Consider the following 21,408-nt stretch of genomic DNA (forward strand, 5'->3'; position numbering starts at 1 on the left):
CAAGTTCACAAGTCGATTTCCCAGAGTATGTGCTCGACATATTTTCTGTGCCTCATTCGACATGCTGAATGAATCATATAGATAGCAACAACAATATAAATATTCAAATCTTCAGACCAGACAAGTCAAAGAGCAAAATTCATCAACAAATGAGTATTCGTTACTTTCAGTCAAATGTATTCTACCATAAGAGAAATCAGCCAACTGTGCCATAGATGCACCATTGAATATGCCCACAACTAGAGCCAGCATCTTATCCTTACCTGTCCTCACCAATCACAATTACGTATGCTATTTGTGTATCAACAATCAATATATTGAAATTTTCTGGCCCAAATATTGAGAATATAAAATAAATATTACAACTCTGCCACAAGAATCACCAGTACTGACCGTTTTGAGCTTCCTCAGCTCTTTCCTGGCAATTCTTCCCCTCCATCTGCATTGAGACACAATTGATGCCCTCTTAAGCTTCTTATGGTAGGATGAAGCTCTATGACAACGCCACCGTGTCTGCACATTTATTATTATTTTTCCGAGGAGAGGGCAAATTTTTTAGAGCAGTGCAAAGAACAAAATGGGTCTTCCAAATTCCCAGTGTCAAGTAACTAACCTGAATAGCAATTGCTCCTTTCGTTTGTTTCTTAAATCTAAATTCATTACGAGCAGCCATTGCCCTTAGACCTGCCTGCACAACAAGCACTGATAAACGGAGCCGGCTGTAAGCCTTCCTGGCCTGAAATCCGCGCATGTTTTTTTGAATTTTCATAGCAGCTGCATCCTTTCTTATGAGCTCATAAATTTTGCAAGCCAGTCTTCCTACAAGTCGTATTGCAAGCATGTGAATTTTCCCTTCTTTTTCATGGAGAAAAAAGAATAAACATTGTAGATTTCCATGCCACAAATTAACAAGATTTGGACCAAGCTGATATAACCATAACCATATGCTTCTATTTACCTTATCAACCAACAAAACCAATGAAAATCGGTTCAGTGCATGTCTCTATGAACCTAGTTTCATGTTTTGAAGCCTTTTCATGTGGACTCACCTCTGCACCAAGACTGAATACAAATAGAAGCCTGCTGCAATGCAACAAAATGTTTCCGAGCAAAATGTGTTCGTATTTTCCTCTGAATAGTTTTAGCTGCATCACTAAGTACCTCAGCTCTCCGTGCATCTAACTCCGCCATCTGGCCAGCTCTAAGGAAAACTTTGGTTTTCCCTATCTGCAAAACGATTTGGTAGTCCTCTAAATGAGAAGAATGACTAATAAGCACATGATATTCTTGAATGTGAAAATAATAAGAGAAAAAGAACAGAAAGTTTGCATTGATTGGGGGGCATAAAAGAAGTAGGTCCTTGGTATCCCACAGAGCTGAATGAAACAAGAATAGGTGCTACTCTGCTAGAATATCTAATTTAAGTTTCCTAAGCATATGCCGTGGAGAGAATTTATGTTCATGTACCATGTGTAACGACAGTCATAGTACCTGAGAACCAGTAAGACCCTTCTTTTCCAGTATCTTCTTACATGCAACCTTTTCATCATAGCTGTACAGGAACAAAAGATAATCAGACAAGACAAAAAAAAAAAAAAAAAAAAACCACGTAAATCAGCAGACTTAAAGACTTCTAGCGACCAACTATAAACACCCCACAAAGTGCAAAAAACCTCTTACATAGTTCACAATTGAAGCAATATAGAGGACACTTACTTCCCTTCCAAAACCTCTGGTGCAAGAAGGCCAAACCGGTTGAGAAATTCAAAAAATGTACGGCGAGTAGGGTATCCTGCACAACTGATTCTGATAGCCTCTAGAACACCCTAGATGACAATGAAATACGTGTTGAAGGGACAGAAACCAATGAAAAAATATATCTGCTGTATAAAGCAGCTAAAGATTGCTTGATTTCAGAATTATACTCACACCACATCGCAATTGCTGCATGATGTTGGCATTCTCAAAAATGGCAGGTTTGAGAAGATTGTTTGGCTTCACACATCTAATGTAGTGAGGTTCGGTCGAATTTAGTGTCTCCATTAATTGCTGAAGTTGTAGCTGCATCAATCAGATTCTATCACGATCAGATATTAACTTGTCATATGGTAAAAAGGGAGTTGAAATTGGTGCTGTGACTTCATGTAAATGATATATGCATTGATGGCTTCTACTGAACATAAGCAACTTTAGGTAAAATCTGCCTTTTCAACAATATCAAAGAAGAAGAGATACCTTGAAGCGAGAACCAATGGAAGAGAACTTAGAAGATTTGGTTGTCTCCTCTGGGATTATAGGGAATAAACCTGCTACAAAAGGACATTTCGAAGCACACAACAAGTCTTGATGCTCAGGGACAACATAGTCTTTATTTTTGTCTAGAAATAGATCAGATTGATACAACACCTGAAAAGAAAAATGTAGCACGAAGAAATTAATTGCAACAAAAACTTATGTTACAAAGCATTTGATGCTGCATCAATCAAACTCACATCTCCAGCATAGTGTGCAATGGTAAAATCTGTACGGGAGAGTTTCGGCTTGATGAAGCGTTTGTGATTCTTGAATATCTGATAAAGCTTCTGAGAAAAGGTTTCATGTGTAGACTTTGGAAACATACTGGAAATAGAATATGTGAAACAAATAAACATTCAAAAGAAGCCGCTTAATTACATCTCTTTCGTAAACAGCTTTATAAGACCTAATCTTTCTATGATAAAATGAATCATGAATAGAGAAGTTCCTCAAGAGTTCTAGAGAAAAGTAAATCAGAAGAAACATTGACATACCAAGCTTCATCTAGGAGAGCAATGATTCCTCCAGGTTTCTGCAAAAGAAATGACATGGTAAAGTCCCATAAGAAATGACATAGTAAAGTTCCATACTAGGTACACTATGCAAATGCGTGAAACAGAAGTAAAGTTCATCCATATTTCATATCCGAATTGAAAGCACTGTAGATGGTTTAACAATAAGAAAATCACCATGCATTAAAATGGAACCTGGACTGAAGGTTATCATATGCCCAAGGATTAAAGAATCGGTATCGGTCGGCTAACTTTAAGATACGTATCGGAGAGTATCGGAGAGTATCGTATCAGAGATACTTTAAACCATGGATATGCCTCATAAAAATGGTATTTAGCTAGAACCACCCAGTGCAGTATTTAAGACCACGGCCTGCAAACTTTGAGATAAATCAGAATTTTATCTCCTTTTCTCTATTTTTTTTTTTTTTTTGTTTGGCCATCTACAAGATCTTATTAGAAACAAAAGATAGGTAAAAAGTTTTAACTGTTCTTTTAGAACATAAGATATGGTAAAAGAAAACAATTAAAACAAAATCAGAACTTCCAAAATAAATAGAATAAAATTCCTTTTTTTAAACAAAGCCCCATGAATGAGGAATGACAACTTAACAAATTTTGAAAGTATTCCTTGCTCTGTATTCGAACAATATTCTATTTCTTTCCTTCACACTGCCAATGTAATGGAAAAAGGAATTTTTCTCCTTAAAAAAGATCCTTTGGACCTTAACGTGATATGATCATCTAGTAAAAAAAATTTCAGCTCCCATGGCCGTGCCCCTATTCCACCAAACATTCATGTTGTTAAAATCCCAGAGATCTGTAACCAAACCAAAGAAAAGAGAAAAGAAGAGAAGAAGAAGAGAAGAGAGAAGAGAGACATATGCGATCGATGGTACTCCCAAAAGAGAGGAGAGACCTGCGATCATTCCAGAATGGGTTGATCACAGGTTTTAGTCCTTTACTTATATTAAAATAATGTTGAAAGTAAAAGGCAATAGTAACCCCATTGCCCCATTACAAGAAAAGCCACATCACAGAAATATGGGAGCCGATGGGACCCAAAATGCGTTAGGCGCTAAACTCAACATACGTATATCTCCAGCACTCCACGGAGAACTGATAGAAGCAGAAAATCATATGATACAAGAAGATGCATAGCAGTCTCCTCCTATGAGCAAAAAAAATTCACCTGCTAGTAAGCTTGAAGACTCTTCCCTTGATTGGATCCATGGTGAGCAATCTGTCCAGAGCCATTATCCAATGGAAAAACCTCTAATTTAATATTGCTACAGATCCTACAGCTTAGCTAACTCCATAGTGTTCAGCCTACTACATAAAAGAACGCAATAATATTTAACAGCAAATTCCCCTTTGACCCATCTCTCAACCTCTTGTCTGGTGATAAATGATCAAACCTGTGGTATCAAAATTTTAACAATTCAGTAGAATCTAAAACTCCCTATTGAAATCTATTCTAAATAAAGGACACCAAATATATCCAATTACTTATCAACTGTAATACCTGTATTCACCACCAACCTGAAGAAACAAGGATGTTCTCACCCTACCAAACATCTTTGTAAAATCTGATTTATTTCCTATATCTAATACTAAAAGTTACCTGACTCATAGAGTCATCAAGCCCCTACTTATGTTCTTCCAAACACCCACAACTTAAAGCCTATGCACTTCTCTAGAATCCCAACCTCTAAAACCTACCACATGCAGTTGAGTAGTTAGCCCCATTCAAGAGCATAAATCCCTATAGCTAAATTCCAAAGCCATTTAAAAGGACCATGAACTAAGAAAAATCTTTTCATGGCCAATCTAATCAGAACTTAAGTAAATGATATTTGAATTGGATTCATGAGGGTTAGTTTTGAAAAGGTGAAACTCTACAATCATATTGACTTAATAGATCATCTGCAAAGACTTCTATGAATTATCAACTGAATATAAACCTACCTGCAACCCTTCTGGCATGCGCACTTCAAACCTTATTTTACATTAAAGTTTTCTGACCCCTTAACTAATGAGTTTTTGTTTTCATGGAGACCAACATTAGTAGTTCCCTTCCGCCAGATTGTCGGCATAGGTCCCTCTAGATAATGCTGACATACAAAAGCGTGAGAATATTGTTAAGAAATAAAGCTTTATGTTATACCATGGGGGTATTTTTGTAATGGCTTCCTATTATTTTTGTCTTGTTACATAAGGCAGGGACTATCTTGTGATCTATTGTGGTGTGTGGTATCAGATCACAGAAGTTATTGGCTCTTGATTGATTCAGATTGCTCATTCAAAAGTTATTAATTCTACACTATTGTGATATGATCAGTAGCTTGTTGTCTACAATATATTTGAAGATATTCTTTTGCCAGAATGGTGTTTGTGATATATGTGATCAGATCTGAGATTACTATCTCCCCGCAATGGTCTGGTTGATGCCCTGAGGTGTTCGATAATCTGTTCATCCCGTAATTTCTACTAATATCAGATCTAAGTCTGAGATTTGATAGGCTTTATTAATGGTCCCAGCGACTTTTGTGCTGTCGATGTTATTGTATTTATTTTCTCTACTCAGATTTATTTCAACTTGGCCTATCTGGTATCTTAATTGTTGCTTCTACTCCTTCGATTTGATATGGTTAATTTATATTGATCCTGGTTGTTGTTGCTACTTGATGTTGGGACTCAACAGGTCCTCTTTGTTTTCCTCACCATGTTATTTGTCAATGAGTAGTGCTACACGTGAGAAGCATTGAGACATTGGGAGTTATAAAGATTTCTCCCTAATTAGATTTCTTCTTATTGAAGATTTCATGGATTTTCTGGCCTGCAGCAATGAGTTCTTCATTTTTCTACTGTTGCTATTGTCTAGCCAGCAGCTGGTATTTTATGCCGCTTATTGTTCATGCTATCAGGATTTCTTCTTAACAAAGATTTCTCTTTGTTGCTGCTAATGGCAGCTGGTATCTCTTATCAGATCTAAGCCAATCTGATCTGTTTAATCTGGCACTGAAACTGGAAGATTCTTCTTCCTGTTTTTCTTTTTGTTCTTCTTTTGTTTGCTACATATCTGGGTTTGGTTACTCTGGCCATTGGCCTATACTTACTGATGTATTTATTCATTCTAGTTATGTTGGTTATTCATGTTTTGGTTGTTTCAAGCTAGAGCATGGGAGATATATATGCTCCAAGCTTAAAAGGGAGTGTTAAAATAAAGCTTTATGCTATACAGTAGGGGTATTTTTGTTACAGTTTCTAATTATTTTATTCTTCAATGTAATACACATAAATCAGGGAGTTTATTATAATTAATTTTATTTTTTGTTTATATAAGAGATTTCTACCGATTAGACGGCTCTCTATTTTCTTCCAATCAGTAAATCTTATTTCCCCTGTTCTCCACTCTTTTCTTCTTCTCCTTTACTGGTTTTTTTTATTTTGCTTTGTCACAGATATAGCAGTGCAAGGTATTAAAGTAGATTGTATTTTCATTTTATTAGTACATCAGGAACTAAATCATGAGCATACAAGTATACCCAAAGACACAATTTAGATATATTAGAAGTATCGAGTGAGGGGAGGGAGAGAGGGATTAGCGCTAGTCACGATTCTCTCTCCCTTGCTTTTTTGGTTGTATTTTATCCCTTTTGGTTGTATTTTATCCCTTTGTGCCCTTATAGGGTCGTCTCCTTATATATATTGAATGGAGTGGGAGACTCAACATAAGGTTGTGACTCCCAAAGGTTACAGCCATCTCTCTTCTCTCTCTCTTTTCCCTTTTCTTTTTCTTCTAATTTACATGGTATCAGAGCAAGATCATTAGGGACTGATACAATTATTATAGGTTCTCATCAACACAAGTTCCTTTTTTCAATCAAGAGTGATTGAACCATCATAAATTTTATTTTGAAATATCTTTCAAGTTCTCAATGAAAGGGTACAGCATCCTATGCTACCTTTTGGTTGCTTCTAGAGACTATCTCATGACCAGCCAAGAACTAGACTTCATCTATGGTGGTTGCTGATTTATGGAGTAGAGATTGAAGTCAAGAATTCAATCTTTTGGAGATATCAATTTTGTCAGGGTTTTGTGGAAATCGACTTTAGTCAGGTATTTTGTGGAACGGCTTTGTCATAGTTTGGGAGATCAATTGATCTCTGTTGAAGGGTTACAATCTCCTTGTGGATCTGGTTGTTGGATCAATTTCCTTGTGGATCGATTGACCAGCCAAGAACTAGACTTCATCTATGGTGTTGCTGATTTATGGAGTAGAGATTGAAGTCAAGAATTCAATCTTTCAGGAGATATCAATTTTGTCAGGGTTTTGTGGAAATCGACTTTATCGATTGATCTCTATTGAAGGGTTACAATCTCCTTGTGGATCTGGTTGTTGGATCAATTTCCTTGTGGATCGATTGACCAGCCAAGAACTAGACTTCATCTATGGTGTTGCTGATTTATGGAGTAGAGATTGAAGTCAAGAATTCAATCTTTTGGAGATATCAATTTTGTCAGGGTTTTGTGGAAATCGACTTTAGTCAGGTATTATCTTGTGGATCGGCTTTTTCATAGTTTGGGAGATCGATTGATCTCTGTTGAAGGGTTACAATCTCCTTGTGGATCTGGTTGTTGGATCAATTTCCTTGTGGATCGATTTTTCCCCAGAGCAGGGTTATCAATTTTCTCTAGAACAGGGTTCATGAGATCGAATTTTTGCATGGTTTTGTGGACGATTGTTTGTTGTTTTCTTTGCATCAATGGATGAAGCAGAGTGTAGTGGTTGAGGTTGTATCCTCATCCTCTCATAGAATACAGAGCACAAACTTGCAAGGGCTGCCAATCTTCAACAATGGAAGAAAATTGTGAAGTTGGTTCTGACTCGTCGTGATCAACACTATCATCTTACAAAGATGAAGCATGTTGTAGACACTACTTGGAATACTGTTGATGCACGGATTTTGGGACAGCTGTTGAACTCGATGGAGAACCCTATTGTTGATACAGTTACCTACATCGACACTGTGAAGGAGATGTGGGAGTATTTGAATGTTCTGTATTTTATACAGAACAACTTGTCTTGAATTTATAAGTTGTCTCAGGAGTTTTACAGGGTTGATTGGAAGGGTCACCCTCTGCCTTAGTACTTTGATGATTTCAAGAGGATGTACGAGGAGTTTAACTCTCTACTTCCTATTAATGGTGACGTGAAGAACATGCAGAGCCAATGAGAGCACCTTGCAATTATGGGATTTTTGTGAGGTCTTAATACTCTGTTCGTTCTCAAATTCTTGAAGGTGACAAGGTGGGATCTTTTCCTGAGTCTTACGGGTATCTCGAGATAATTCTCATGATCCTATGCCAGCGGACAACCCCGCACTTGTAGCACAAAATGATAATCGTGGAGGTCCATGTGGTACAGGCAGTGGTAGTAGTAAGAGGCAACCTAATGGTAACCCTTCATATAGTTCAGGGTGCAATACGAACATGCCACCATCGTGGCAAACCCAAACACATCCAATGTTTCTATTGAAAACTTCGTGGCAAACATTTTCAGAAGCAGTTTGCTAATTCAGTAATAGTTGATGAGCCTTCTTAGCTTGGACAATCAGAGGGTAAGATGATTAAGATGACCGAAGAAGAATGTGCACGGTATAATCGGCTTTAAGCACAAACTCCTCAGCCTTCCACTACTACTTTTATCAAGGCAGGTAATACCACTGCATGTCTCTCCTCTTCTTCTTGCCCCTGGATAATTGATTTATGTGCATCGGATCACATGTCCGGAGTTTCAGGTATTGGCCAATGGTTCAGTTGTAAAGGTAAATGGCACTGACATAGTTCGTCTTAATTGTTTTTTGTCGTTATTGTCTACCCTTTCTTTGTCACATTTTCCATTTAATCTTTTATCTGTACGCAAGTTCACAGTTCACACATGCTTACTATTGTTCTATGACATTTTCTTCCGACTCATGTTTTTCAGGACCTCACAACAAAGAATATAATTGGTAGAAGTTGTCGATTTGGGGGGTTGTATCTTCTTGAAGACAATCCTCCTTTTATTGCTTGTTCAAGTATTCTACGCCCTCATCAGGTTCACTGCCGATTGGGTCATCCGTCTTTACAAAGTCTATAGAAGCTTCATCTTCGTTTTAGTTCTCTTTTTAGTTTAAAATGTGAGCTTTTCAATTTGGGAAGCTACATCGTGTAAGCTATTCCCCTCGAGTTAATCAATGGTTTGCGCGCCCTTTTGCTTTGGCTCACTCGGATGTATGGGGTCCTTCTCTTGTTACATCCAAGTTATGTTTTAAGTATTTCATTACTTTTGTTGATAACTATTCCAGAGTTACCTGGATTTATTTTATGAAAAATCGTTCTGATTTATTTTCCATCTATTCTGCCTTTGTTGCTGAAGTTCAAAACCAGTTTAATATGACCATTGAAGTTTTACGTAGTGATAATGCAAAAGAGTGCTTTTATGGTCCTTTTACTCAATTTATGAATGATTGTGGTGTGATTCATCAATCTTCCAGTTCAGATACTCCTCAACAGAATAGGAGCTACTCAAAGGAAGAATCGACATTTGATGGAGGTTGCGAGGTCCCTTCTCTTTGAAATGAAGGTGGCCAAATATTTTTGGGTTGACGCTGTTTCAACTAGTTGTTATCTTATTAATCACATGCCTTCTTCTGTTCTGTGTATTGGTATTCCTCATTCTTCATTGTTTCCTTCCAACCCACTTTTTGTTTTTCCACATCGTGTTTTGGTTGTGTTTGCTTTATTCGTGATCACCATCCAAGTTTGTTAAAGTTGGATCCTAAAGCTCTTAAGTGTCTCTTTTGGGTTACTCACATACACAAAAGGGGTACAAATGTTATTCTCCTATCCTATAGAAATATTATGTTACCGCTAATGTATCCTTCTTTGAGTCCACAACCTACCCGGATGAGTCATTTGTGTCGCCTGAGCTAGATGATCTTCCACTTTATGTTATCTATCATTCTATTCTATAGGTTACCATGGAAGCAGAGTTGCCATCACCACCTCCTCCACCACTTGTTCAGTAGGTTTAAACTCATTGTCCTCGGGAAGAAGTGGCACCCCCTATGTCTCTATCTCTGCCTCATCATTTTTGTCTGCAAATCCCACTTCAAGTATTCCTCTGTCTGATCTCGATTTTCCTATGGCACAATATAAGGGTGTTCGGAGTTGTACACTTGTACCCAACATCCTATTTCAAACTTTGTGTCTTATTCTAGTTTTTTGTCGTCTTTTCATTCTTGTCTTTCGACTGTTTCTTGTCATCCTGTTCCTAAGTCTATTGCAGAGGCATTATCTAGTCTTGGATGGAGGACAGCTATGGAAGAAGAACTGCTTGCTTTGGAGGAAAATCAGACTTGGGATCTTGTGCCATTGCCTAAGGGCTAGTTAGCTATTGGCTGTCACTGGATTTATGTGATTAAGGTTAACCCTGATGGTCCTCTTGCTTGGTTCAAGGCCAGATTAGTTGCGAAAGGGTATACCCATGTTTATGATGTTGATTATCTGGATACCTTTTCTCCTATTGCCAATTTGGCATATGTTCTTCTTTCGATATCTTTTGCGGCTTCGTCTCATTGGCCGTTGAATCAGCTTGATGTGAAGAATGTTTTTCTTCACTGTGATTTGAATGAGGAAGTATACATGGAGCAACCTCCGGGGTTCATTGCTCAGGGGGAGTCTGATATGGTGTGCAAGCTTAAGAAGTCCTCCTACCATTTGAAACAGTATCCTCAGGCATGGTTTGGTAGGTTCACTGGTGTCATTTGTGAATTTGGGTTGTTAAAGTGTGACATGATCATTCGATGTTTAATCGAAAAGTCTGGTGTAGGAGGATATTTCTGGTTGTGTATGTTGATGATATTGTTAATACTGAAGATGATGTTGAAGGAACCCAAAGTTTGAAAATGCATTTACAGCAACGATTTCAAACTAAGGATCTAGGAAGGTTGAAGTACATTTTGGGTATTAAGGTTGCCGAATCAAGGAAGGGAATTTCACTTTCTCAAAGAAAATATGTTATGGACTTGCTTATAGAGACTGGTATGTTAGGAACCAAACCTATGGATACTGCAATGGATCCAAATGTGAAACTAACAGCTGAAAGAGGTGATTTCTTAGAAGATCCTAAGAAGAATCGAAGGTTGGTGGGAAAGTTAAATTATTTTACTGTGACTCGAACTGGCATTGCTTTCTCTGTCAGTGTTGTGAGTTTCTTTTGTCTCCACATACATCGCATTGGGAGGCTGTTACTCGTATTCTGAGGTATCTCAAGAAGGCTCCAGGTCAGGGTCTATTATACTCTGATCATGTACATGGACGCGTTGAAGGTTTTGGCAATGTTGATTGTGCTATATCTCATACCACTGGGTATTGTACCTTTGTTGCTGGAAACCTTGTGTCTTGGAAGAGTAAAAAGCAGACGCTTGTGGCTCGATCTAGTGTGGAGTCTAAGTATCATGCTATGGCACATGTCACTCACTCACTTGTGAGCTGATATTGGTGAAGCAATTGTTGAAGGAACTTGGGTTTGAGTGCACTTCTTTTATGCAGTTGTGGTGTGATAACCAAGCTGCTATTCATATTGCATCAAATTCAATGTTCCATGAGAGGACAAATTATATTAAGGTAGATTATCACTTTGTTCGGGAGAAGTTGTAGCAAGAAGTTCTTTCTACAAGTCATGTTCACACAGGGGAACAAATTGTAGATGTTTTCACTGAGTCTCTGGATAGTGGCAAAGTTGAGTACATCCGCAACAAGTTGGGCATGATCAACATCTATGCTCTAGCTTGAGGAGGAGCGTTAGAAGTATCGAGTGAGGGGAAAGAGAGAGGGATTAGTGCCCAGTGCTAATCACGATTCGTCTCTTCCTTGCATTTGTAGTTGTCTTTTATTTATTGCTGGTGTATTTCCCTTTATGCCCTTATAGGGTTATGTCTTCTTATATATATTGAACGGAGTAGGAGTCTCAATATAAGGTTGTGACTGCCAAAGGTTACAACCATCTCTCTTCTCTCTCTTTTCCCTTTTCTTCTTCTTCTTCTTCTTCTAATTTACAATATGCATAGGCATCAACTACCTAGAATTTCCACAACATAAAACATGTATAATTTTTTATGACATAAGAATAGCATAGGAGCATATTTTTTATTGAGAGTAACGAAGGAAGAAAAAAAAAACAAAAATTGGGGGGGGGGGGGGTCGAGCAAACCTTTTCAATAAGATCCAATACATCTTGGTTATCGACAAATTCTATGTAGCTCCAATCAATTTCCTCTTTTGTGTACTCTTCCTGCTCCATCTTGAATACATGCTGAAAGACATTATGAACGCTATTAGATTATTGGAAAGACTGACCAAGGATGAATTCACAAAGTATGGTACAATATTGACCTGGTTAAAATGTTGTTGCAGTTTCTCATTTGTGAAATTAATACAAAACTGCTCAAAACTGCAAAATACAAAGTGTTGGAAGTCAAGTAACAGAAACTGTGAGAGCCAATAAAACAAAGAAACATGCAATATCTTCAAGAGTGCAGTTCTGGTTATCAGAAGTTACCTGTTAGTCTTGAAGCTTTCAAAACCATAGATATCAAGAACACCAATGAGGGATTTTGAATTAGGATCTTGCCCAATTGAGTTATTAATTGTATCAACCAACCTGTGTATATAATCAGACACACACTTAGGCAGTTAGGCCTTAGCATTTTACCTGCAGCTTTCTACTTTGAATTAACTCGTGAGATTTAGAGACCACATGAATAAGATATTGGGATGTGAGTCAAGGAGTTACCAGTCAAACAAGCGAGAATATATTGTCTTTGCTAAACCATCCCTGCTAACTGTTGCAGCAAGAGGATCAAGACTTCTCTTAATGACTTCCTCTGGGGTGATCATAACACGTTTACAGAGTGCATCTTCAAGGGCCTGAGCATCACACCTGAAATAATGATAAAATGAACAGACAGTGACCAGCCCATCAAAAGGATCGAATAAAACTCAACACCAGTCATACATGAGAAGTTCAGCAGTCATTTGAAGATGAAATTTGGCCTTTTCATCTTTTGGAACAGATGAATCAATCTCCTTCCCCTTTGCAAACTCGATATTACCCAGATGAAGAATTGCAGCGACGACTCTGAAAATTGCATCCTGGGAAGGAGGAGGATGGAGAACTAAAGTGAGAAGGTTCTTTCCAGTTTTAAGCTATGTATGAATCAATGGAAATATACTGTCTAAGACTCCATGGTAAAAGGCGATACCTGTTGTTTCTCACTAATTCCAACAACATCCATAGCCCTTCTAGTGGCAAGATAGTCTTTTGCATCATTTATAGCAGCAAGTTCATAGCAATTTGATTGATTAAGATAGTGAAATGATTTAGGGTTTCCCAGTTTATATTTCTCAACAACCTGCAGATTAAGAACTTTGAATCATGATCCACTAAAATTGTACATTATAAATTGACAGATATGCACCAATGAATAGAAACTAAAGTCAACAGCTACTAATCCAAGAGGACGACATTTACCTCAGCTGGTGCTGCACAAAGAAGGTAAAAACAGTGGTAGTTGCGTTCAGGATCAGAAATTTGGCAAACACGAGACCTCTCAAGAAGGTAGGTTCTTATGGCTGCCCCTGATATCCTTCCATGCTTATCAAATTGGATCTCAACAAATTTACCGAACCGGCTGCACCATTTTATGTAAGGGAACATCAATAATGGAATAGAGTAAACACATTTCAGCAATTTTACTAATCTAACATTTCTAATGAACCAGAGGTGGTTTATGCTATTAATATTATTTCCTTTCCTTTTTGCTAGTACAACTGTGTATCGGAAGAGGGAGAGGAAAGAGGAGTTTGGGGTAGGGACTTTGCCAAAAGCCTCCTTACTTGAAAAATTGGAAGTTACTGGCCAAGAGTTTGAGAACACAAAACTAAGAAAAATACAAAGCAGAAAAAAAAAAAAAAAACACAAAGATTTTTTTAAGTGTTAGTAGGACCATTCCACTGGGGGGGGGGGAGGGGGGGGGGGGGGGGGGGGGGGGGGGAAGAGAAATGGGAAATGATCATTTTCACGCCCCTGTAGGGATAAGCTTATCCTAATGGTCCACCATTTTGAGCCATGTGGATAGTTGGTTTTGGCCAACAGACCGTTGGAGTATTTGCTACTCTTATGGCTTGGCTTTAGCCACGTGTCAAATTACAGACTCAAAATAAAATCAATTACCATCCCATGTATGTCCATGAATCCTTGTATTTTTCAGCCGTTCGTGTATGTTCATGTGCTCTCCCATGGTACCTATATTTCCAAAGTTCTAGTTTGCCACATAGCAAACTCCTTTTGGGCTGAAATTTGGCATGTAGGAAGGGGACCTTGGGGTCTACTTTGTCCACAAATTTTGGGTCCAATGTTCAGATAAGTTCATCTGTACGGGTTGTTCAGGAAACCTTTGCACCGAAAAGGGAAAAAGTATACAAGATGTAATGGAATCATCCCTGATTATTGGATGTGTTATATGGATTCATATGTACGAATCAATATCTGATACACAGCAGTCTAATTTAATTCAGATCTCAATGAAACAGGATGTGCGGACAGAAACAAACATAATACATTATATTGTACCATGATTAAAATAGTATTCCACCTGGAATTGTTATTTCTGACAGTTTTTGCATTGCCAAAAGCTTCAAGAACTGGATTTGACTGCAATTGTATCAATTAGGACAAAAAATAAGAGCTTGATATAGATATTTAACTTCATAAATATGGAACTGATCATAGTACTGAGCTACTGAACCATCTTACTTCCAGAACTTGTTGTTCAACGGTCCTTCCTTCCGTGGCTACACGGCCACCCAAATAGGCAAGATAACGCATGAGCATTTTTGTGGTCTCAGTCTTACCTGCTCCACTTTCGCCGCTGACCAGAATGGAGTTGCTTTTCCCCTCATTGATCATTGCCCTGTTTGCAGTGAATCCAGTTACAAATTATGAGCATCATTATTTAAGACAAAGTATTTTAACCATAACTGTAAAATTACCTGTATGCAACATCTGCAATCGCAAAAACATGAGGGCTTAGTTCTCCGAATGGTGCTCCTTTGTATTGTTCCATCATGTGTGCATCATAGATATGAGGCAATCGTTGGAAAGGATTAATTGCAATAAGAATGTTTCCAGTATAAGTCTGCAATGAATTAGGACATCTATGTTACCGCACAAACAGTTTTTCCAATAAATAAAAACACCGTAATGAAGAACAAATAGCAGCTGAAGATGAACACTATAGAGAACATACATAGATTTCATTAAGTTCATATCTAGTTGCCAGGTTCTGCAGTACTCCAGGCTCATGCAAATAAGATAGTTTTGTCATGTCGTCAACTCCACCAGCAGGAGCTTCCATATCTTTCGGATATATTTTTGACAACATTGCAACAACCTGAACAAAAAGAAGGTGAAACAAATTTCACGATGCTGTGTAGAGGTACAATGATATAAATTTCAGGCTCGTAAATTTCAACTTCCACAATATTTTTTCATGTAAGGCAGATATTTGAGGATATAAGCATGCAATACCTGATCATGCTGCACAGGCACACATATACACGTGCACACAGACACAAGGGTGGAGAGAGAGATTAAATTACAGATGGTAAGATACTTAATCTTCAAAGAAGCGTGTAAAACAAGTTTTACTCCATAAATATAATACTGATTGTGTTTTCTTTCTTACGAGGGCGGATATCGGCGCAATGGGAAGGTTGCTCCATTATGATCTTGTGGTTGTAGGTTCGACTCGGGAAGAGGGAAGCTGTACTATATCCAAAGCATTTGCAACTTGTGCAAGTGGGGGGCAGCCAGTCATACTTCACTTCTTGGACAAAAAAGTGTCCCTATCCATCCATGATGGTCACTGAAGAGGGAAGGATTTGGTCCGCTTAAAATTCTGTGCAGATTCTAGCAAAGGATAGCCTGTCTATGATCTTCGTCTGCTTATCGGAGTATAGAGGCTTGCCGATGATGGAACCAATAAGGCTAAGGCCTTTGGCGCACCAAAAATGAAGGGGGAGGTTACAGAAGATTACCCAAAGGGGAATGGAAGAGGGCTCAGTGCAAATGAAGGAAGTATGAGAAGGAATATGGGTTTCTTCCCTACATACCATGGCCCTCCATCAATGGCGGCAGATTTATCAGAGGTAGAAGCAAAGTTGAAAATAAAAGTCAGCAAAGTTGAAAATAAAAGTCTCATTGTCGAGCATATATGTGGACAGAGAGCAAACTGGTTTCCATTGGTTCAACAGAGAGGCTTTGACAATGGAAAAGGGAGGTATGCTGCCAAGGAACGAGCCTACAACACAATTCTTCCATTTGAGGATCTCAGGATCAAGAAGGCCAGGCGAACAAAGGCCAATGGTGGTGGAGTTATGGGATGCAGGAGGAAGAGTAGGGTATGTCCAGCGGAAGGAGGAATGGAGGAGGAGGCAACAAAGGTATTCCAGGGGTGGAGCTCAAGGGAGGTAGATTGAGGGGGGGAAAGAGGGGGGAGAGGATGGGGAAGGGGAGGGAGGCAGGTGGCAGTCAAAGGGAGAAGAGGGGACGACAGCGGGGGCCGCCAGAGGGGGAAGGGGCATGGGGAGATCAGGTCATTGGGAAAAATGCTATTGATATCAACACTTATAGTTCCTCAAGTTTAATCAAATCATTGTCAGAATTTCACATATATTTATCTTCTTCGTTTTCACCTCGAACCAACTGATTTCCCTACCTCTAGCCTGGTCAATTGGATTTCCTCATCAGATAACCTTAGCTGCCCTTCCCCATCTTTTTGATCAATCACTCATCAAAGCATTCTTCCTGATGCTTGAGTTAGGTCCTTTTACTTGGTCTCATGAGGTTTCTTCTGCAGTTCACAGACATGCATCATTCCCAACCTAAGAATATGTATCCTGAGCAGATTTCCAAATCTTGGCAGTAGTATCCAAGAGAAGAGAACCCCAAGAAATCTGGGGCTGCATAAAGTTGACGAGAAAAGACATCACCAAAGAGATATCGGAACTCCATTTTTTTTGTAGAGAACCAGCAGTTGCAGGCTTCTCAATTTCGCCTGCAATATGTCCAACATATCTGCGTGAATCAATGGAGAGGTAACATAAATGTGACCACATCAAATAATCACTTCCATCTAGTTTAACAGAGCTCATAGGGAATGAAGGGAAATCATTGTGAGTCCCATGACAAAGTTACCAATCAAGCTTTGCACACAGGTTGAATAAATGAGGCTACAACATGCCACAAACAAGAGGAGCCGTGACCAAGATCTGAGTCATAGCAAGGAGATCATAGTAGAGCCCTTGAGTATGCAAAGCATCAAAATCAATATCAGGGAAAACCCTAAAGAAATTCGATGAACAGAGATCTATAAAGAAGGTCTCTCAGGTCATGGTTGAGGATTTGAGAGACCGAAAAAAGAAGAAGAGAGGAAGGAGGCTCTCAGTAGTTTAAGGAACCACCACCGAGAGTTGGCAATGATGAGAGAGAGAGACAGAGAGAGGTGGGAGGTGAAAACCGAGAGGGAGGGAGGTTGTGATTAGGGCTGGGATCCCAAGGTGGATCTCAGCTCTGATACCATGTTTGATTATGTGGAATGATTAACTGTCAAGACTGAACACCTTACTTTCTTTATAATATTTGAAATAAGGTACAAGTACAAGAATGCCCTCATATGACAGATTTACCCTTATACCCATATTACAACAGATATAAGTGATGAAGCAAATAGAATGAATCGAAGGAAATATTTAACATCACAACTACTTATTCACTCGTCCATTGTAGCTTAGCGTGCAGAACCTATCGAGACAACCCTCAACTTTCCCCTAGTTGGTCCAATCAAATAGAAGATAGGTGCAGGTATAAATTCAGTTGCACCATCATTGTAATCTTCATTTTTTCTAGCTTAAGCGATTTAGAAATATGAAGTTGAAAACGTAAAACCCCACATACCATCTTTCCATTACTGGTCCGGATCTCAGCATCCTGACCAGTGATCTTTGATACTTGTCCATCAATCCAAGCTAATTCTGGGTCTTCGACCCAAACATGAGAACCTACAATAATGTTCACTGGCGTACCCTGCAGTAAATAATATTTTGATCAGTGCATAGAACTATTAAATGGGCATGAATTAAAAAATGTGACCAGATAGAAGAATTAATAAGCATCTAAAGATATTCTGATTGCATATATACACGAACATAAAGGTATATGACTGCAAGTGGACAACAGGTTTAGAGATTTCACAATTTAGCTCCAAAAGTTTTTTTTTATAGGTAGGCACAAGGGAGAATTGAAATTGTGACATCTTAATTGTGAGGTGTTGGTCCTTGCCAACTGACTACCCCCTCAGGGTTTAGCTCCAAAAGTTAATAACTGAGTTTCAAGCCACTAAAGAGATTCCAACTCATCAAATTCTAATTTTACCAGCAACTACAAACTTTGACCTGTAATGCTTTGATCGACATCTTCCAGTTTTTCCTATAACCAATTCCCTAAGAATCTTCAGGCAGCTCCAAAATTTAATGATATATCTTTTTATATCTAACCATCTTTATTTCCAGTTCTCTTTTCTTCTCTGACTTAGCTCTTTTTCAAGTTCTGCTTGAGTTCTTCGTCTGCTCCAGTCTAGGTCCTAGGGAAAGCAAGTGCAGCCCTCTAACAACATGAGACGTTTTCTTTACAAAAGAAAATTAAAGATAATTAAAGAAAAATATATTAAAAATATCTTGCCATGTCATTTCCATATCAAAATTTTGTTTGAAGTAGTGAAAGGAGTGCATTATAATTTGTATCTTTGCATAGCCAATTAAAGTTCTGCACCAAATACAACCTGTAATTTGGGACTGTTTCTTGACGACTTGAATTTACCATTTTACATTATGGCTTCACACAGTTACCAAATGTCTAAAATGTATTCATCGATTCTTTTTATGTTTCTTAGGATAGAAAAATGAAGGAAAGGAACAGATATCATTCATTGTAGTTGAAGGAGTCCTCAAATTTTTTGCCAGTGACTAATACTATTTTCATTATTCAGCTAAAATTTGATCCACCCTATGGCCATTTAAGTTCATGGCAATTGCTCAAAAGTCCCAATACTGTACTGATTACTGTACGAGTTCAACTCTCCTTGAGGCCTTAGCTATCAAAAATTTTTAAAAAATAAATAAATAAATAAACTCATATTCAAAAGATCCACATACCATTTTGTGCTTCAATGACAAGCTAAGATACGTATTGGTATCTTTGACCGATCAAAAAAATTCGAAGCTAGATCCCGCACATTCAGCTCCTCGGAACCATGTCTCCATCAGAAAAACCTTCTTCCATAGATCAGCCTAGCCTCCACTAACCCACACCTCGTAAGATGCAATTTCCGATCAACATTTACAAGTAATTCCATAGAAGCAACAACAAACCAACTCCATTTTGAATCAAATTCCGTCATATAACGGCATTTACGTTTAGATTTCGAGAGTCTGGCAAGGAAACGAGGCGAGACGAGGTGTATCGTACGGGGAAAAAGCCCCTTAGGGCACCTAAATTTTCTGTTCAATCGATTCTGGTTTGTTTTTCTTCCATCGTCTCCCCTGAGTTCGTGTCTTTCGGTTTGTGGAGGTGACATTTCTTCAGAAGACCTTGAAATTCGGTTCCTTCAATTTCGCTTTCTCAACTGTTCCGTCTCTGCAAATACCCCCACGCCAAATTGTCGGAGATTCGTGGCTGCTAATCAAGTCTTCTACCCCTCCATCTCCAGTCTATGCCACGCTGCTCTCTGCTAACTTTAGTAGAACTTTTGGCGGAAAATTTTCGGAATCGAATATAAATCAGACGGTGAATAACGATCTCTAGACTGCCAGGGGAGGGTACGCTGGCACCCTGTCTGTTTCTCTCCCACTTCCTCGTCGGAAATGACCTTGCCATTCTCACATTCGAGGCCATTCCCTTAGACATCTCATTGTCTCAATTGTGAATTGGTTCACCCTATATTTGCCCAGAAAACCCTCCCAAATCATCAATTAGAAGAAGTACCCACACGCCATTGGGGGAGATTAATGGGGAACTGGAAGTTACGGGTTCTCTCTAATTGTATCAATTTATAGGTGTGGACACCTCATATTGTCATCCTAATGATATTCTAAGTAATGATGAGATGGTCATCCTGGACACAAAGGATAGAATCCACCTATTATAAATTTTTTTTTTTCTTTTTGGAGAAAGAACACACCGTTATTTACGCCCAGACATAACGCCCTATTTTTCAGGGGATTATGAAAAGATGTCTTTGCCCCTTGAAAACAAGACGTTTCTAGATGTAGAAAATGTAGGCATCTCTCTCCCTCTCTTTTAAAATCTACCCCTCTTGTATGATGCCTTACCTCGTGCCCTCATTGGTGCCACCCACTAGGGTGTGGCACATAGGTAGCATGTCTATATTTCTTTGTTTTTTAATTATCAAAATACTCAAGGACAACAACAAAAAACTTAACCTTATCCCAACTTAAAAGTGTCAGATACATGGATCCATACAAAATGAAGTAGGGGAAAATGAGGTCTAAACAGAAAATGAGGAAGAAGAGGTGAGAAAGTAGAGATATGCAGTGAGTTGATAAATGAAAAATGGAAAAAATAAACAATGACTAATGACAAATGAAAGGTGAGAGTAAGAGGAAAGAGGCACAATCCAGCAAGTCATGAGACTCTCAGCTATATGGGATCGGTTACATGAATCCTTGCTCTCCAAATGGCTTTATTCAATGTCATACTCGGTACAAAAACAAAACTATGCATATCATTCCTCACAAACTTTTTTTATGGTCATTTTAGGCTTGGCCTTAACTCCTTTGACTCCTTCAATCGGAATCATATCACTCCTTATTGGGGTGTCCTTAGGCCTTCATCGAACATGATCATACCACCTCAAACTACTTTCTTGGAACTTGTTATTGACCGGTGCAACTCCCGAATCAGTTCAAATACATTCATTCCTTACTTTATCCTTTATAGTTTTTCCGCATATCTATCTTAATATCCTCATATTTATTACATATAGCTTTGCAAGATGACCCATTTTTAATTACCTAACATTCTGCTTATACATCATAGTCAGTCGTACAATAGTCCTATAGAATTTTCGTTTGAGCTTTGGCAGGATACATCGAACATAGTTATCCGGTAGTATCTCTCCACTTTATCTATCCTACTTTAATTCTCTGTGAAATATCATCTTCTATGTTACATTTTTTATAATTGCAATATCTCTCTTTTCTTAATTCTAACCAAATCATTCATCATTATAGTCTGACTAAAATTACACATCATATATTATTGAAACATTTTATTTCCAAGATTGATCTCCATAATTCTAACTTAGCATTAATCCATGTTTTTTTCTCATCCACCAAAACTATATCATAAGTGAAGAGCATACACCATGGGATCTTGTTTTGAATACTCTTGGATAACTCATCCATAATAAG

The 21,408-nt window shown here is 38.4% G+C and overlaps 1 protein-coding gene across 4 annotated transcripts in view; it reads right to left on the reverse strand.

Moving 5' to 3' along the window:
- The window catches only part of LOC122065283 (myosin-9-like), a 34,783-nt gene extending 14,996 nt beyond the window's left edge, over window positions 1–19,787 (reverse strand). Inside the window, exons 1-22 of one of the 4 annotated variants that reach the window (XM_042629078.1) lie at window positions 19,132–19,787; window positions 17,876–18,004; window positions 15,168–15,311; window positions 14,911–15,056; window positions 14,675–14,831; window positions 14,514–14,572; window positions 13,391–13,550; window positions 13,122–13,271; window positions 12,875–13,011; window positions 12,653–12,799; window positions 12,419–12,520; window positions 12,253–12,310; window positions 12,071–12,172; window positions 2,790–2,827; window positions 2,493–2,619; window positions 2,236–2,406; window positions 1,930–2,061; window positions 1,717–1,826; window positions 1,492–1,552; window positions 1,050–1,227; window positions 614–819; window positions 394–513 (exon numbers count right to left, since the gene is read on the reverse strand). In XM_042629078.1, the coding sequence (XP_042485012.1) occupies window positions 394–513; window positions 614–819; window positions 1,050–1,227; window positions 1,492–1,552; window positions 1,717–1,826; window positions 1,930–2,061; window positions 2,236–2,406; window positions 2,493–2,619; window positions 2,790–2,827; window positions 12,071–12,172; window positions 12,253–12,310; window positions 12,419–12,520; window positions 12,653–12,799; window positions 12,875–13,011; window positions 13,122–13,271; window positions 13,391–13,550; window positions 14,514–14,572; window positions 14,675–14,831; window positions 14,911–15,056; window positions 15,168–15,311; window positions 17,876–18,004; window positions 19,132–19,134 (2,637 nt within the window). In that variant the 5' untranslated portion in view covers window positions 19,135–19,787. Of the gene's footprint in view, window positions 1–393; window positions 514–613; window positions 820–1,049; window positions 1,228–1,491; window positions 1,553–1,716; window positions 1,827–1,929; window positions 2,062–2,235; window positions 2,407–2,492; window positions 2,620–2,789; window positions 2,828–12,070; window positions 12,173–12,252; window positions 12,311–12,418; window positions 12,521–12,652; window positions 12,800–12,874; window positions 13,012–13,121; window positions 13,272–13,390; window positions 13,551–14,513; window positions 14,573–14,674; window positions 14,832–14,910; window positions 15,057–15,167; window positions 15,312–15,605; window positions 15,839–17,875; window positions 18,005–19,131 lie in introns of those variants that run through there. The other 3 variants (XM_042629077.1, XM_042629079.1, XM_042629080.1) reach the window with 3 other exon arrangements.
- Between the last annotated feature and the right edge of the window lie 1,621 nt (window positions 19,788–21,408).

This window comes from Macadamia integrifolia, unplaced genomic scaffold, assembly GCF_013358625.1.
Source record: "Macadamia integrifolia cultivar HAES 741 unplaced genomic scaffold, SCU_Mint_v3 scaffold1960, whole genome shotgun sequence".
NCBI classification, from domain to species: Eukaryota; Viridiplantae; Streptophyta; class Magnoliopsida; order Proteales; family Proteaceae; genus Macadamia; species Macadamia integrifolia.